The sequence below is a fragment of the Perkinsus marinus genome (genome assembly GCF_000006405.1).
Source record: "Perkinsus marinus ATCC 50983 genomic scaffold scf_1104296931854, whole genome shotgun sequence".
Lineage (NCBI taxonomy): Eukaryota > Perkinsozoa > Perkinsida > Perkinsidae > Perkinsus > Perkinsus marinus.
The window spans coordinates 206,483-224,174 of record NW_003215631.1 but is presented as its reverse complement, the minus strand read 5'-3'; the positions used below and the strand labels follow the sequence as shown (position 1 = coordinate 224,174).

The 17,692-nt window shown below is 46.1% G+C and overlaps 5 protein-coding genes across 5 annotated transcripts; all 5 read left to right on the top strand.

The window, feature by feature from the left end:
* Window positions 1–4,818: 4,818 nt before the first annotated feature.
* Window positions 4,819–5,325, top strand: Pmar_PMAR019899 (hypothetical protein; the record flags this gene model as incomplete). The annotated part of the gene is made up of 5 exons (XM_002786174.1): window positions 4,819–4,883; window positions 4,932–5,018; window positions 5,064–5,154; window positions 5,205–5,263; window positions 5,313–5,325. The coding sequence occupies 5 exons, from the start codon at window positions 4,819–4,821 to the stop codon at window positions 5,323–5,325; spliced, it is 315 nt and encodes a 104-aa protein (XP_002786220.1).
* A 121-nt stretch (window positions 5,326–5,446) lies between these two features.
* Window positions 5,447–5,906, top strand: Pmar_PMAR019898 (hypothetical protein; the record flags this gene model as incomplete). Its single annotated transcript, XM_002786173.1, has 4 exons — window positions 5,447–5,511; window positions 5,557–5,646; window positions 5,707–5,797; window positions 5,844–5,906. 4 exons carry the CDS (start codon window positions 5,447–5,449, stop codon window positions 5,904–5,906), a joined length of 309 nt encoding a protein of 102 aa, XP_002786219.1.
* A 757-nt stretch (window positions 5,907–6,663) lies between these two features.
* Window positions 6,664–7,314, top strand: Pmar_PMAR019897 (hypothetical protein; the record flags this gene model as incomplete). Its single annotated transcript, XM_002786172.1, has 4 exons — window positions 6,664–6,740; window positions 6,782–6,880; window positions 6,929–7,028; window positions 7,240–7,314. The coding sequence occupies 4 exons, from the start codon at window positions 6,664–6,666 to the stop codon at window positions 7,312–7,314; spliced, it is 351 nt and encodes a 116-aa protein (XP_002786218.1).
* Window positions 7,315–8,986: 1,672 nt separating this feature from the next.
* Pmar_PMAR019896 (conserved hypothetical protein) lies at window positions 8,987–12,872 on the top strand (the record flags this gene model as incomplete). The annotated part of the gene is made up of 17 exons (XM_002786171.1): window positions 8,987–9,128; window positions 9,264–9,322; window positions 9,553–9,605; window positions 9,790–9,872; window positions 10,125–10,220; window positions 10,334–10,389; window positions 10,827–10,995; window positions 11,044–11,146; window positions 11,308–11,378; window positions 11,432–11,490; window positions 11,539–11,636; window positions 11,781–11,919; window positions 11,970–12,078; window positions 12,126–12,216; window positions 12,265–12,538; window positions 12,630–12,713; window positions 12,761–12,872. The coding sequence occupies exons 1-17, from the start codon at window positions 8,997–8,999 to the stop codon at window positions 12,870–12,872; spliced, it is 1,788 nt and encodes a 595-aa protein (XP_002786217.1). The 5' UTR covers window positions 8,987–8,996.
* Window positions 12,873–13,411: 539 nt separating this feature from the next.
* On the top strand, window positions 13,412–17,486 carry Pmar_PMAR019895 (hypothetical protein; the record flags this gene model as incomplete). The annotated part of the gene is made up of 13 exons (XM_002786170.1): window positions 13,412–13,449; window positions 14,037–14,128; window positions 14,666–14,851; window positions 15,314–15,410; window positions 15,785–15,866; window positions 15,917–16,024; window positions 16,150–16,300; window positions 16,347–16,482; window positions 16,533–16,656; window positions 17,013–17,105; window positions 17,154–17,263; window positions 17,356–17,398; window positions 17,442–17,486. The coding sequence occupies 13 exons, from the start codon at window positions 13,412–13,414 to the stop codon at window positions 17,484–17,486; spliced, it is 1,305 nt and encodes a 434-aa protein (XP_002786216.1).
* Between the last annotated feature and the right edge of the window lie 206 nt (window positions 17,487–17,692).

Below are 17,692 nucleotides of genomic sequence, written 5' to 3'. Positions count from 1 at the left end.
AGTACAATACGATTGGCAAACAATGGTGGCATTTCTCCACCCGGGAATCTCGAGTCCAGAATATGGACATTCTAAGATGATGCCCTCGCGTGAATCGCAAGGAACCTCGTGGAATAGTCGTATTCCTGTCGATTGTGCACGAGATATTGGTAATGAAAAAATTGATAATAACCAGATAAGACAACCTCGCACACCAATCACCTTCCGTCGAGCAGGTTTGAAGAACTTCCTATCGCCTCTATCGACACCTTCCCAATACCTGCTACCGAACCCGAGAGAGCATAAGCCGCGATTTTTATTACGGGAATCTCGATCTGAACACCCACTGTATGACCATAGGGAGCAGCGACAACACCTGAGATGAGTTTGCTCTCAGAATTTTGACTTCATCTTACGATGAGGAGCGCCAGGAAGTATATCACAATCGCGGAAGTATGCGTCCTCGCCATTCATGAAGAGCTGGAAAAGCTAGAAGACGCTTTGATTAAAAAGATCGCGGAATTCAGGCCTTACCTACAAGTCAGATCGGAAAACAAACGCAATAGTGAGGAAATAATGAGATTCTCGAGATTTCAAGATTTGGGCCAAGCAAGACTACGAAAGTGGGGATGAAGTGAATCGGTTCTACAAGCTAGTCCTTGAACTGTGTGGATTTTGGATGTACAACTCGTTGCTATACTCTTTGTGAGCATTGTTTTTATAAAGGTATGTCTCCGTGCAACCTACGAGCAAATCTGATAACACTGAAAAGTCAAAGGGAGGACACTAATTCATCAAGAGCCCCTCCTGAATGCTGTACAGGTCTCGACTACATATCCGATAATAGGAGATCCGATAAGGTAAAAATTTGGGCAATAAAGCTTAACAAGAGCTAAGACTCTTCGGATCAGCCCGAATGGAGGCTAGACGGAATATGATTTTCGGTCGCATTCGGGAATTGATACAATCAGAGTCCGACTGTCAGATCTATGGAGAGTCAAGTTGTTATTTCAATAGATCGAGGTGATTATATATAAGAAAACCTAGCTGGGTCGTGCTTATAGTTTTTTGTATCGAACTTCGCCTAGCTCTCTTCATGAAACCGATAGGACTATGGCAGACTTCAAAGCCCTAGCCGAATATTTCCATGGAGGAGGACTTGAGATGATTAGGAGGATGCTCGGAAAAGTCGTACTGAAACTGAATGAGTCGTCCTGTTCAATGAGTTTTGTAATCCCCTCTTCGCGATGAGACTCGTTGGATCCTCGTATTCCATTAATGCATTGTGGTGCTGTTGCAGAGAGCGAAATGTACAGGCGATTTATCTTCGCAACAGCCTCTTAAACAGAGGCTTTCCGAGATGGAGTCTATCCGACTAATCGATGAGGATCCCGATGGAGCTGATGAGAAAGCATTTGCTGGATTGACCTCTGACTGTTTCTGCATGGTGCATAGGGATTCAGATCTTACTCCTACTGTTCTCGATCTGGGTTGTCAATATCTCGAGCTGAACAATCCACCTCGAAATTTTTTCCGGTACTGCGCCGTGTTCAACCTGAGATACTCCCGTTTTTCACGATGGCTGCTACCTCGCGGAGGATGTTACTCCTGCTACTCTGTGGTGTGAACATGGTAATTTGCTCAGTATTCCGAGGGACCAGGATGATCTATATATCATCTTCAGACGATGGGGTTGAGGCGCCGTCGAAGTTTCGTGTCAGTTGATGACTGGGGAGCGCCAAATTCGGTTGATGCACTGGTGGGGTTTCGTGTAGAATTACATGAGCGAATTCGACCCATGTATCTATGCGATAGGAATTTCTAAGATAGTCCTCCGCTTTTTCGTACCGTAAACTGTGAAGAACCTCTGATTGGCGCAGGTTCCCCGCGGGCGTTCACTGCGATCTCCTGAGGATTACCAGTCGATAGTTCAGCAGGTGAGTGTTCAAGGGTAGTGAAGCCATGTAGTGAACGCTCAGGTCGAGGACAAACTAGATAGCAAAGACTCGCTATCGAGGAAATCATTGGAAGATGTAAGCCTTAGTAAGCCGAAGGTGTCTCGAGAGCATATTCCACAGAATGGACCACGTACGATAGTGCTGAAACGACGAGATCATCAGCGGGAGCGTTCAAACTTCATCCAACAGGTGGGATCCTGAGATTCTCATTGATATGATTGCACTTCGTTATTTGTTGCTGTTGTGCGATTGCCCACGTAAGGCTGTGTCGACAATGGAGTTTCACTTGTGATATGAAAACCAGTAATGAAAACATATTTTACGACTACTGCATAGCGCAAGTATCGTGTTTTTCACAGAGTATTACGCCACTTCTCGTGAAACGGGTGAAACTCCACTGCTACTTATATCCGTCGTTCGCCCTAGCTCTATATCGGTTCATAATTGATGAAGATAATACATATTGATATATTTTTCACTCTCAGAACTCGAGATGTTCGAGGTTTCACATTTTCAATCGTCGAATTAGAGTCGAAGTTTTTTCCTTTTGGACTATCAAAATCGAACACACTGAAGTTCCACCCGTTTTTCGTGGAGTGGCGCGAAACTCGGTGAAAAACGCGATATTCGCGGTATGAAGCAGGGGTGAAATATGTTTCTCACTAGTGTTTTTCATATCACTGTATATGTTTTTAGGGTTCGTCGAACCACTATGCGTCGCCATCGGCGGTGGTTGAGGAAGTTGATGGAGTGTTATCGCTGGTGTCGGATTATATCGACTTGGAGAGAGGAGTAGGGGATAAGCTTGAAAAATATGCTCAAGACTTAGCAGCTGCCATTGAGTAGGCCAAGGTGGAGATGGCAGCATCTCTGGCATGCATCTTGCCGATTCTCGTCGATTTTTCCTCGATTAAACATTATACGGCTCAACTAGTGCTGTCGATTTAGTGGTATGTATATACTCAACCTCGCAGTGAATGGAAATAAATTATTGTTCTCGGCCAAAGACAATACTAAGTATACCGGTCTCAGCTCTTAGCATCATCTGTATATATTCTGATATATAACAAAGCACGTATACATCTCGTGATATCACTCTGTACAGCAGTGTCGGGATATATGGTCGTTTTCTTCAGCTGAGCTCAGAGGCTTCCTTATTGATTATACAAGTTTATATACGAAATCGGATAGGAATGTACAGGAACCAGCAAAAATTTCCCAGGATTTTCATTTTGTGATTAACACATGTAGCTGACTATCTGCATTTCTCCCATACTGCTGTGCAGCGCCTTGTCATTTTTCGTCGATGGGTCTGAAGCATTTGTCCCCGTGCATGATGAGCAACTGATGGCACACTTGACATGATAGATAACACTCGCTCCCTTATTTCAGTTCGAAGCTGCCTTCCGTGGTGGTTTCTCGTCAAGGAGTTCATCTGACTGCGGAGGATCTTCAGCAGTTCGCTGACGACTATGAGCAATTGGGCGAAGATTTGAAGGATGACCGGAACATTTTGGCTGCAGTGCGGAGATACCTCGAGCTTCTTTCTGCCGATCCGAGATCCCACCGAGCCCTGCGGAAGCTGATGAAGCCGCTTGACCGCCTAGTGCACAATAGCCATGCTTTGCAAGATGTTCACCGGGAACTCAGACCGATGGTTGAAGGTCTGCAGCTGAGTGATAATGCTGCGATGTCTCTGCATTTTGATGAAGTGCAAATCATGGATCGTTTGAGATCGATCGATCATGTTTATTCCGACTTATCGTCGGGCTTTGAATCCCTCGCATATAGTGTGATAGTCAGTGCTATCTAGTTATGCTATTCTACGCAAAAACGACCGCGTTGAGAAAGGGCAATATGTCTTGCGTTGAGCAGTGTTGCACGCATGCGCAATGGTTGTCTATTCAATGACTGAACTACTTGAAAATGAGTTATTTTCCATAGCCTATGGGGTAATTGACTCATATAGTTGCTCAGTGTGGGCGCGGCGAGTATTCAACATAGACGAAACTGTGTGATAGCAAAAGTGCTTCGGAATACACGATTCCAAGCTCAAAATGGCATTCATGTGGTGATTCGCTCCGCTGCGATTTTTACAGCGCGCCTTCTAGTCGTTGTTCATTGCATCATGTGTTGTCTTTTTCCTTGACTCTTATGCGATTGTTACCCTCTTCATATTGTACGTTTCAGGAGGCTTTGTACTTCACTAACTCCATTATTATTAATGGGTACGTTTTCACGAGGTCTACAAGCCGGTGCTCGATTCGCCAAAGCAAGGGGGAACAGTGTTTGGGCGAAGGCGTAAGCTGTGGTTTCTGCTTGACTGTTCACATTCATCTCTGTCAGGTATAATACCAACTTCTGCAGGACCATGGTTTCGATAGCAGCCCCCCGACTGTGTGGCGAGTCGCCAATACAGGGATATCCGGAGCAGATGAGGTCGAGGCTTGCGTGATTCTAACTAGGTCTCTTGAGTGAACTTCCAGGTCAGCCTCTTTCGTCCCCGCTGGTGGAAGTCAAGAATTTCTTGGACCGACTGGTTCGGTATCTTTACTCACACTCGAGATTCTGCAGGAGACGGCGGAAATCCTTCAAACAGTAGGTTTCTCATCTCTCATTTGTGGTAAAAATTATATCTTTCAGATTGTATATCAATCAAGCAACCAAGCTATAATTATATACATGGTACATAGTGATGAAATATTCTCAAGCAAAGATATTTCCGGAAGACTCTCCCATCTGTTGGTCAATCCTCCGTCTCTATCATGTGTTGCGGTGTGATAAGCAAGTTTCCGAATGGATGTTATTTCTCAAACTACTGATTTTTCTCATACTTTCGCTCTACTATTATGAATTGCAGTTATTTGCGGTATGCTGAATCATGCGTCGCGGTAATCACGTTATCCGCTTCGCCAAGGCCAGAGGTTCGTCTCTCTGGGATGTCGAGTAAGTTGTCGTTGATACACATCTCACGCTTGCTGCATTTCGGCTCAGATATAATCGTAAGTATGTGTCAGCTTGTCGTAAGCTTCTTCTCGAGACAGGTGAGTGCCCTAGAGAAGGCTTCGCTGAGCAGCATAGGTGGGTATTTAGAAAGTTATATTTCCCTGTTATCGATCAGCTCAGGGGTGGGGAGTTGATTGTTGGCCAAGCATTGACCGGTTCTGATTCCAGCCCTGTGGACGGCATTGATCTCGATGACGTCACTGAAGAACAGGTAACAGTAGCAGCGTCATCTATGCCCTATGGACTGTGCTTTGATTTCAGTTGGTTGCGTGGAACATCATTTCCTTTTTGGGTGGTGGTATTAGTGCATGGAGTAAAGAGTGAGTACCATACGAAGGAGTATTCGTTTTTTGAGCATTGGTATTTCAGATTGGGCAAGTAAAGTTCGACTTAGCTACTATAATATGTTATCATGATAATCCGTTTCGGTCCGTCTCAGTTCCCTGCCTTGTGTTTTTTCGCTTTGCTTGGCTTAGCGTCAATAGTTTCAGTTGTTGTTGCTAATGGGTCGCGGCAACCACTTTGTTCGTTTCGCTCGTGCCAGAGGAGCCTCCAGTTGGGCTACCGAGTAGATTACTGTCGATGACGTCAGTCCGTTGTGTTATCCCGATAGGTACAATCGTTGCTTTACCTCCGCTGTTAGTCGTAATGTGGTGGCGGTTATGGGCGAGAGCCCTGCCCAAGGGTTTGCCGAACAGCGCAGGTGAGAATTCCCTCGTTGACATTTGTATCGTTCGTGTCGATCATGCTTGCCTCCGTTCAGAGGAGGAGAACTGATCATGGGTCAAGCCTTGTCCGGTTCGGATAGCCAACTTATGGATGGTGTGGATATGGAGGACCTTACGGATGAACAGGTTGGTCAATGGTCTTAGATTTCCCACTAGTGTCGTGTGCTATTAGATTGTAAGCTGGAATATGATAACTGGCTTCGGTCCCGGCGTTGGTTCTGTGCCCCCAGAGTAAGTTGACGATACTCCCACCGTTTTTGGTATTATCACTCGCTCTTATTCGTCTGGTCTCGAATAGTTGCCTTATCATCGGATAGATAGTTTGTCATGCATTTGGTAGAGTGTCGAGATATGACCAGCTGATTTTCAAAAAAGGTCTGTCTATTTTTCGGTTGCATTGTCGTCGGTCTCAGATGTTGGTGAGGGTCCAAGCAGCAGATCCTCCGATGATATGAGCCGCCAGATGTTATCAACATGAGTTTCATTAACTATAGATGAGTATGGTTATTTGGTTGAGTGGATGTCAATTTATTGGTGTCCTGTACAGACTTTCTCGATTTATGTGATGCTACGTGATAGATATGTTAGCAAGAGCAGTAGGAGATTCTTCCTGGGCTTTAGTACAAACATAAATTGTCGTTCGCAGAGGGGGGTTCTGGGTCGAATCGTAGGTATCCCGTCTTTTAGTCGACACACGTGAGTGTTCCAGAGGAGCCTTCGCTGAATAATCTAGGTGGATATCACTTTTCTATTTCTCGTTCATATCGTTGATTCCGTTGGTGATGGAGAGTTAAGATCGCTCCAGATCCTAGTCCTGCTGACGGTGTTGATCTTGATGATGTCACTGAACAACAGTAAGCAAAAATTCTTAATGACAGTGAACATTGGCAACTTTTTTCTTGTTATTTTCATGCGCAATATTATTTTTTGGTACATTGTTGGACTTCGGGTTCTTTCTAAATTGCTGTCCTAACCAGTTATTGTCATTTTCAATGGGTTATTACGTCAAGGGTATGGCCGCAGGCGCACGTTTTGCCCGAGCCCGTGGAGCGTCTGCGTTTGCCCGGGCGTGAGTTTCCGTCGTCGCATTTTGGCTTTATATTGTGTCAGGTACAATGCCAACTTTCATGCTAGATCGATATCTACTTTATCGACATTACCCCGAATAGTTGGAGAAGCACCGATGCACGGCTTCGCCGAGCAAATACCGTAAGGCGTTATGGAACTAGCAATCGACTATGTGGAGGTGTTCGTCAGGCCGCTGGTGTCTATGAGCATGTCCTGTGAGATGACCTCGGCTGGAGGGTGTGCTGCGAAGACCATACCTGAGGACGAGCTTGAAGAGATGATTGCTCTGGTAAGAAGTTGCGAATTTTGTCGAAGTGATAACTTTGTCGTATTTTAGGCCTTTCAATTATCTTCCAAAATATTAACAACATCTGTTATGATTGATAACAACATTAGCTCCAGCATTATCCGCCGTACAGGTACCGTATCTTGCTGAAATATCCTGAAGTGGTACCAGGTAGGTATGTTGACATGAAAATTGTCAAGTCTGGTCATCTCAGCTGCATTTTTCGCAATCTATTTCCGTATCATGTGGTGAGTTCAACCGTGTTTCTGAGATTCGATTCCTTGCGTAGTTGTGTTTTTACATCACGCATGCCTTCGCAGCATTTCTCATAAAGCCATCCAGTAAACTTCGACTGCACGCATGATTTTGGTAGCTGATCGTCGGGCCTTTATCCCTCGTTGAGCCAGTCGTCCGAGGATCCGTATTTCTCCGTGTAGTTTTCTCTCTCCTTATGGCTGGGAAATTTGTCTTCAAAGGGCTTCAGGCGGGTGTCCGGTTTGCAAGAGCACGGGGAGCGTCATCATGGGCAACAGCGTAAGGAGGTTGTCGTTCATATCTGTTCGTCATTTTTCCTTTCTCGTCATATTACTTTATTCCGAAAGTTCTTTGAGCCGTGGTTGTTCCGCACGTGGTCTTGTTTGTTCGGGCGATAATGTTGAAGAGGTGGGGATGTACGTGCTCTATTGAAAATTTCAATCGCCTTGTTGGGCGCTTGAACCCATTACATGAACTAGCACATGGATTTCTGTGGTGTATAGCAAAACGAGTAACTAGTTGTTTAGTTCTGATATTATATTGAATATAGCGTGCTCCTATTCGATCATATAGTGTTAATAGTCTGGTTACAGCATTTATCTAGGTAATTTCATTTAGGTACTGTATTTAAGCAATTTTAGCTATTTTGAGTTAATATATCGAATGTTTCTCACAATGGACGAATCAGATTATCTAAATGTTGGAACAAATTCAGTCCCCAATGCCCGATTGGCTCACGCGTAGATTGTCAGCTAAGGGTATCGAATATCGGTACAATTTTTCTCCGCCGAGTTCAGGAAAACTACCTATGATCGACTTGTTTATGAAGGCGTTATATACCTCCGGCATTCTATGTGGCGTTTGTCTTGTTATGGACTCTTCCATGCTGGTTCAAACTTTAGTAGTCTCAAACTAATGTTTTTAAAGCAGGTACAATGCTAACTTCAACAGGACGTTGGCTTCCTCGACGGCACTGCCACGCGTACTTGGAGAAGCTCCTATAAACGGCTTTGCCGAGCAAGTTCGGTGGGAGATTTTATAGTGGTGATTAGGTGATACGTATCTTTCAGGCGCACAATCGCAGGTATCGTGGGTGAGTCTGCAGGTTTTGGAAGTTCAGGCTCGCTGGCTGACCTGGACGAGTCTCAAGTGGAAGATTCTCTCGCTGGCTTGGTAGGTGAAGGTCTCCTGTGATCCTCAAGCAGTTGCTCTTCTCGCTTCAGGTGAATTGTCATTTTTTATTTTTGTCTGAAAACCGCATACAAATGTTCATTTTAGAAAGCGTACACAGATTAAATAGCATCTCAGTAAACTAAGCAATCGGCTTTGTGGCGTGTGACAGTACTTTATAGAGCATGGCGATGAGTTTCTGGTATTAGTTTTCAAGTGTTGTGTTAAGTCAAAAACGTCTTCTGTTGCAGGCTGCAACTTGCAGCTGTATTCACCTGTGAACTCCCTCTGTCACTATATTGATAGTGATAGAGATTCGCAATAATAGTAGTAAGGAGTAAGAGACCGAAATATTATGCTGTACTCGAGGTCTTTACTGTATCATATTTGCTAGCTAGGATTCGGTGACTTGAGATTGAACTCCGGTAGTGGGATGCAGCGGAGGGAACTATTATGAACTCTTTCCCTTGGTTCACTCTTTTGTACGCGGGGATCTCGTTTTTATATTGTGACAGCGCATCTCGTTGCTGGTTTGGTCCATCACTCATGCTATGCAGTGCTGCAGTGAATCTTCGGTGGCTGCCGATTATCCAGCGAGTCCATCACGTGCAGATAAGACTAGTGCGGACAGGCTTTTTCAGAAGTGATGAGAAATACAATGACGACAAGCGGAATCCAGTAATAGTGGGGAACATTTCGTGGTGAATTTTATTGCCCTCCGTTTCATGCCATGAGCCTTGTTATGCTTTACATCGGCATTGGGGAAACTACTCGGTAGCCGAGATCACGATCACTATCACTACTGTATTTCAGTACCACTTCATTGATCCACAGAGCGTCCTCTTCGCTGATCATGTCGACTCAGAGTGGAGGTGAGAACACACGGGGGTGTGGTTGCGAATTGAGGAGTTTCCGCATTCCCATCACAAGTGAAATAGAAGCAATTATTATCCCTTATCTCTTTCTTTTTCGACACGTCATCACTGCACTACCATAGTGTTCGTGGACGCTCTTGTTTAGTGAGGAGGCAGCTCGGTCGGAATTTGCTTAGTTGGAAAGATATGAAAATTTGTCATTTTGTCTGTTCTCCGTGCCCTCTTAGATATGCGGACGACCCAACCTTGAGAGCTCCAGTGTTAGAGCGCAACAACGTCGGTGAGTTTTCTGCTGGTGTGGTGCATTCCTCTCCAATATTGAATTCCATGGAATGCGTTTTTTTCTATGGGATGTGATGTCTTTGATACAACTCTCTCAGTATGTTACGTATTGTGTAAAAAAGAAAGATGGTTTAACAGTATCGCGCACTACGTCATCGACTGTGAATTGTATCTGATGGTAGGTATGGGTATGATCGTGTTGAACTCTGATAGCATCGCGTTTCCCATGGTGAACTCTCTCTATCGCCGGCTGCGAAACTTAGAGGTAATCATACTAAGTAGCTGGAAGAAGCGTCTATATTCGCTCTGACGGAGTTATTCATAGTTTTCGACCGGAATTTCTATGCACGTGGAATTGATATTTTCGGCACTCTTTTTCGGGTCCCTTACGCAGTGATTGGGATCACTTTTGCTCGTCTCTGGCTGCGATTCATTTGCTCGACGATGAGCTCGCTTCCCTTTTGGGCGCTCCCAATCGATGGTGTTGGAAAAATGTTTGGTGCGGGGCTTCATGCAGGTTAACACGACAAAAAGGCTGGTGTGCTTGACGAGCTCTCATCGAGATAAATTCGCGGGAGATCTCCATTTACAAGACCTGCTCCTAATTGCTCAGGTGGGACTGGTTATTTATGCATCCCTGCGTTTGGTGAGTGCATGAATGTGCTACATTTGTTGCAGAGTACTTAGCTTGATATCGAAATGTCTCTAGCCATGGTTGTTTGTTAGGCATCGCAGTTGAGAAATGAAATACCACGATATGCTTTGGAGTTCTTCAAAAATTTGTAATGCCCGGGGAAAACTTCATGCGCTGCTGCCGATTGTCTTTGCTTTTTTCCCGACATTAACATTTTGATAACTCGTCATGTGCTGCAATTATGGTTATACAAGAGAACAAACTATCGGTTTGAATGCTCTTAGGGGGTGCTTAATTTTTTTTGTTCTTCTCTGTCTACTTAATCTGGTTAAAGTGGTTTTTTGTGATGTCTTCACTTGACGGAGCGGAGTCGTTGTCGGTGTCCCATTGATGCTGATCTTTCCCAATGATGATATAAATCCTACATTATTATGATATTTGACAGGATAGTTTATTGTCATTTAGCTACAGCGATAGATGTTCACAATTCCCTATTTAAACTCCATATTACGTCCTAGTGCGAGAACCTGTCCTAGTGTATTAGTCTATGTGCACACCATTTACGTGTGAGAGGATTTGAATCAGGTTCGATCTGAATTTGATGCTCTCTGAATATCACAAGCCGTTAGTGACACTCTATAATGGTGAAGTTCCAAATGCGGCTGCATCGTGGTGCGGTCTGTCCGTCGAGTACAGCGGTGCATATCATCACAGTGTGGTGCGATTCGACCAAACTCGCTATGGATTCTTCCCGGTACGCGAACTCAGTAAGAGCTGGGTCGTACTCGCTCTTCAATTTCAGGTGGCGGGTCAGTCATTCTTGCTCGCACGTTTGCCCTTTTGTATCGGCAATTACTTGGCGCTCACTGGAGAGGCAGTCCGAGGAAAAGATATCGTCTATTCTGGTGGGCGGGAGTGATCTTCTAGAGTATAATTGGTTTCACGTGACGTGGATTTGTAGGACATCTCTGCGATGGTGTTGGTTCAGCATTGTTGAAGACCTTTCTTGTAGAGTCTCCTCGCTAGGTTGCGATTATTGAAATAGGCGGTTATTGTTTCCTGCCAGGCCTTGCGAAGAACTGGTTGTCGCCGGATGCATTTCGACTCTTGGAACTTACAAGTGAGAAACAACTAGAGGTGGGGGGGGGATGGTGTTTATACAACGAAGTCCCGACCTGGTTGAGAATCAGGTTAGCGAGAGTGACGGTAGAGCGTTGATATCTGAGCACTTTCTGCATCTACCTGAAGGGTGAGAAAGTGTCCGAGGTTCTTCTTTTGACTTGATGCTCATCCTCAGATGGTCACTGGCGCCCTATGTTGGTCTTATTCAGAAGTGCTTCTCGCAGCCTCATCTGTTTGACGTGGTCGAGAGCCTGGTCACACATCGTGATGATCGTAGGTGCACATTTTTGGATCTACGTTCAATACCATTCGAATCCGGAATCTCCAAATTTGAGCAATGGTGTCTCCCGATTCCTCGTGCCGCTGGGTCATGTGTCCGACTGCTGCGTAGCAATGCCTGACGGATTTGTCGCTCAGCATCTGTACCGGATGATGTTCGTGACTTCGCTGCGACGGCGATCGACAACATCGGGCGAGGGTCACCGTTGGCGTCTCATGTTACTCATCAGCTCATAAATCGTGCGCGGAAACACATCGCGAGAGCAACCGATACAGTGTAAGCTCTCTATTGCTTGCAACGGCGACACTTAGTGACGACTTTCGTAGGAATTATCAATTTGGAGCGACGGGCATCTACGGCAACGCTGAGAAGATTGCACAAGTCGAGAAAGCTCTCGAGGACCCAGACCTGTACCAACGATACGTCATTCGGCCGGTATATCAATTGTATATGTTTGGAAGTAAGCAGTGCTACGTTGTCAGGCTATGATCGAAATCATGCAAGAGGAGTGGAGAGTGCTCCTGCGATTTTTAATGAGGCCTGAATTGGTTCGTGGACTGTATTTTAGACAAAGTGGGATGACTAGCGGTTGCGCTGCAACGAGACAATTGGTCTCCTTAGTGTTGAATCAGCATATGGCGGCTAAGCAAATCGTAGATGAAGGATCGAATTTCGCAGGGCTCCCAGAAGAACCAGAGCTGCCGGATTGGTTTGAGCACGAAGACGTGCTCGCTGTGAGAGACTCAGCCTGGACCGCGATGTTCTTTAAGTTGCATGACACCAAAAGCGAGTTAATCCCGTCGTTCTGGCCTCATTGTTCCGCCCTGGGTAGCAGGTATTTCGCGCCAGCCGAGCGGTCTGACCTACCGCTATCTGCGCATCCTCTCTTGCGGGTGTAAGTCATCCGTATCGCTCTATGAGAAACGCGACTTTGATATTTTGGAATCATCCGTGACGTTTTGGAGTGGACTGGGTCTGTTGCTAAGTTACCATCCCGATTACGATCCGAAGACTGGACTTGATCACGATCCCCGGATGATGGCGCGCGAAGTGGAGCGATGGTCTGATAAGTGAGTCCTCACTTCGTGTGTGCGAGGAGACTCTCGATTATCTTCAGTTACTTAGAGGACGAGCGTTACGAGTTGATGTCGGAGGTTACCGGTGTTCCGGTGGCGCAGTTGAAGACACGATGGACCGCCTTGTCTGGCGGATGGGGTGGTGTCATGTGAGAGTTAACCTGTTTCAAGCACATGTTTCAACTATTAAATGAGTGTTCTGTTCTGTGAGTTATCGTCACTCAGTGACGCGCGGAACCTTCTGGTTCCTCGCGTCCAACTTTTCAATCCGGGAGATGTGGCAAGGTTTCGTTACGTTTACACATCAATCACATTGTGGTAGCGCAGCGCCACCGATACGGGATCTGTTGATTCCTGATTTGGTGTTGGTGATTTCCCACCGCTCCGTGATTCCTCACCCACATTCTTGTGTCAGCAGCGTTTTGGAGTACCGGAGAAATATATGAGTGTGATTTTTCACGAACGATTATGTCTCGTATTAGGGCGTTCCTAAGGCCTAAACGTTGTTGCTGAGGATTTGCGAGTGATCATAAGAGAGCAAGCTCTGCCGTGACCTGCGTCACTGCGTCACTGCAGCATGTCTAGTTTGTCGAGCCGCCGGCTCTGGTCCCGGTTCGGAGCCGGGACCAGAGCGTCCAGTTACTACTGCTAGTAGAGCGAATGATTTATAACAGTGCGGCCACCTAGCTGTCATGGACGGCGAGTGGCCTTGTAAGGGCGTCCTCACCGGGTGTGTCACGGGTATTCAGGTTTCGCATTTCTTCGTCATGTTGTTGATACTGCAGTGTGTTATGAGTCATGATTTAATGATGCCCATATTTACTAAGTTGTCAGTTCTGCTTCTCTCGCTAACATTATGTACAGTGGAGGACGACGTGTGTCGACATCGAGTAGGAGAGGAAGCAGGGAACCAATGGAACGATCGATGCAGTCAAGACCTCGGAGTTTAACCAGAGGTTATATTAGCTCTGGGTCGGCGCCGTCATTCCAAGCGTTGCTTGTCCCGCGCGTACTGGGGCACATGTAGATGGTCCTCGAACGAGTATCGCGAGTTTCATTCAACTTCGTTTGTTTGGAGTATGCAGCGCTCAGCGAGGGGGATATACTCTCCCGTCCAAGTTGCATAACTTCCTCATGCTGATTATCACAAACGTGAATTTCTATGAGTCGTTGCGAGGTTGCCAGCTCGTCAACTTTGTTCGTGACATTGACCGTATGCCTAACTTGTATAAGCATGTGTGGAATTAGCTATCCGCAACCCGATGGGTGGAAATTTTTTGACGATTCAGTGGTGATCAGTTTCGCTCATCGTGTCAGGCAGAGAAAGCGTCACTGCACCGCAAAACTACGTTCAGCGGCCGCCGTTGCACCCGAGCACACCAAGGCGCGCAAGGGCAAGTCCAAGGTGTGTAGGAAGGGGGCGGGGATTTCCTTCGACCGTGGAAGGCCGGGAAGTCAATTAATGGCCTCTCTCTCATCAACTCTAGTTTTTGTTAGCTCTGTCGTGAATTATTTTCCATCCAACGTTGCCAAACAACTCGTAATTGAGCACTTTTAGCTCGCCGATTTCGAAACCTGTGTGTATTGACTTGAGTGGTGGATGAGCGGACAAGCTTGTCTCGGCATTTGCGGAATTGGTTATTCATATCATTGTCGAAATAAATTTTGTAATCGCCCTGAGATTTCCAGCAGCGACTCAGACTAGAGTATCACATCCGTGTCGAAAGTCGAGTGATTTGCAATGCAACTCTCGCTGGGAAGATTCCATTCTATCACTTCCGGATTCGTCAGGTCAGCTGGGAGATCTGTTAGTCTTACGCTCGATTCTCCGGGCCCGAATGGAAGTGAATATCTGAGAGGCAATGAAGCACTGCCGTCACCTGGCTGGGAGGAGGATTATGGTAGGACGATGCCAGTTGATCTATAATAGAACAGCTATTGTGTAGGTGGTGGAGGCTTAGTCGCTGACCGAGACCTCGGCTCGGCCAGACAATATGGACGCAGTGGAGAAAGGCCGGCGAATGCTGGCAGAGAGCCCCTTCCGATTGAGCAACAGAAACCTCTCCGTCATGGATCGGCGGATGGTTCACCGGCGATGAAATTGAGGGGTTATCGATTTAGGTCCCTGGAAGGTGAGGTTTTATGGGGCAGTAGTTTACAGTGTGGAGATATATGTCGGATATTATCAACTGAGCTCGTAGGCTTCCTCACTATATTATAAAAATTCACACACGGTTTTGGGTAGGTGTGCGAAACCCAACGATAATTTCCCGAAATTCTCTTCAGAATTTCCATATTTTGACCAACATATGTAGTTGACCATGTGCGTATATTGTCGGACTGGTAGTTCATGCGAGTGACAGTGTGAGAATATATGCACATGTTCAAGCACATGTGTTGGTGACAATGTGAAAATCCCGAGGAAATTCGATTTTTGTACACTTGTTCCTGAAAATAGTATATTGATTTTCATAATGTAGCGAGGAAACGTACTACCTCATTTGAGGAAACCAAACGTATATTCCAACACTCGTGAGAGGGTCCGACTATTCATGAGTTTTCCAGTATTTTCCCTCACAGTGTCGCTTATGCAGATACGAGAGGTCTAGAGCCGGAGGGAAGTAATACCATGGCCCATGGCGATCATGGGGATGAGGATCCGATGGAGAAGGCTATGCAACTGCAAAGGAGGTGAGGGAGGCAGCCCATCGGTGAATCATAGCTGAAGCGAATGTGTTGATTTTGAATGTTCGTTACCTGGAATGTTGCTCTTTTTCTATTGACGCATTCTGTAGATTGTAGGGTCTAGGAAATGAAACCATGAGACCATGAAAATTCAGTATTATGAAGCACTGAATTGGTCGAAGTTACGTTGGTATGATATTATCTGTTCATTGGTGTTTCACCCGTGATATGAAAAACACTAGTGAAAATTTATTTTATGGCTACTGCAAACCGCGAATACCGCGTTTTCACAGAGTATATCGCCACTTCACGTAAAGCGGGTGAAATTTCACTATCGTATATTTATGTTGCGTGGAACGCGTGGAATGATTATGTTGCAGGTATTTGCACAGCAAGATCCTTTTCGCGGGTCCGAACCCTCTGCCAGCTTTATGCAGAATCATCGCTACAGCGATTTTTCTAGTAATACTGAGGCACCATTTCGGGGTTGACATTATTCCATTTCTCTTCAGTTTATGGTGGTCTTTGTGAGCGCAGCTATCTACACTCATTCCACGCAATGGATGAGTGACTTGCTATGCATGCGGACCATAAAAGGAGATGCTATCACCTCTAATCCGGTGAGTGAGTTCATAGTCTTGGTTGAAGCGCGGTGATCTTATCAGTTCACTGCATTTGTTTTGTGTATCTGTCGGGAATTCAACACTTCTGTTGCCTATTGATATTGGCGAGCGCTTCAATTCAGGTGTTTGGGGCGTGGTCGGAGAGGTTACCTACAAATGCGATCGATGGGAAGCGATGTCGCTTATGGGTGCAGCTCGATCCTGACAGTCCCGTCCCGAGTGGTACAGTCGCTGACTTTGGCGCTTATTTTGCGAGAACAGGATTGGAGTGCGGTAGGCTGGGCCTTGACAGTATTCCGAGGGCATGCGTCTTTCTTAGGCCTGTTTACGGCGAATGCCTTCGGTGGGAACTGTGCTGGTGGGAGGTGTATAACGTGTATAGCAGACAGGCCGTGCTACAGCACTGTCTTACCGGAGCAGATAGACTCCCAGGATGTTGCATGGACTGACAACCGGTGGGAAATGTGGCCATGTGACAGAGTTGGCATGAACTAATGTGATTCAGTTTCCCTATCTTCCCGTCCGTGGGCAGACCTGCGAACGTTACTCTGTTCATGGATAGTCAGACGGTCATCCAGCTCACTGATACTGCCGTTGGCCTGGAGCCTATATGCTCTTTGGATGGGGCGGTGAGCATACCTCACGAACCTTGTTTTGTGGCTTCGTATATGAACTAAGCTTCTTTTTTATTCCTGCATCATCAGCTTTCCCGGTATAGTGCAGTGTGCGGTCTTTCCTCCACGTGCTGGCGCGAAACTATAGTTCCCGTCACAGTGTCAACTCACTGGTTGTCGAATTCACTAGAATCCACGACTGAGATCGTTTTTTGTGCACAGTTGGTTGATTTCCCATCCGAAAAGTTTGCATTGATTACACGGGAAAGCAATTCAGGAGGATGATTGTGTTCATTGATATCTTATTTCGATGGAGGCGATCGTGATCTCTTCGCAAGGATGGTTGCCACCTCACGGTTCGCTATTCTCAGGTGAAGCCGGGGCATAGCATCGTAATAATCGGTCTATACATTGGAAGCATAATTCTCCTGCTGCTAGTGATAGTGAGAGAGATCAGAGAATGGGTAGGATGACAGTTGCCGGGGTCGAACCTGCGATATCTCGCCTGTCAGTTTAAAATACGGAAGGAGGTACATGAGGACACAGTTGATGACGCGCTTATGGTATCACATATTGGCGAGGCAGTCGAAGCTATGAAACGAGAGACTGAATCCAGTGCAAGGTGAGTTTTTTTACAATATTTTTTTCTTGTCGATCCGCGATCACATGGGATGTAAACACCGGAAATGTTGACGGTTGAATCGTCACGCTCAGACACAATGTGGATCCGCATGACGATGCTGCAGGGCGCCACAAGGTGAGACAACTCGAAATGTCGGCGACTGGAATCTGTTGCTCAGGATGCTGCTGCTCGTCGCAGTAGAGTTTTGGCGGATCGCCGGTAAGTATGCGCGTGGCTTCGTGTTGTGAGTAAGTTGATGCTCACTTGTTAGTGCTTCTTCATCGAGCCAAGCTACAGGGCCACATATTCCAGGTAATCTTGTCAGAATTTTGCTCGCGATGATTACCTTCGAAGAATCATGCGGATTGAAAAATATGCGTTGATAGTGAAAGTGTCGCAATACTTCCTTGCTCGGTTATAGCATTATGT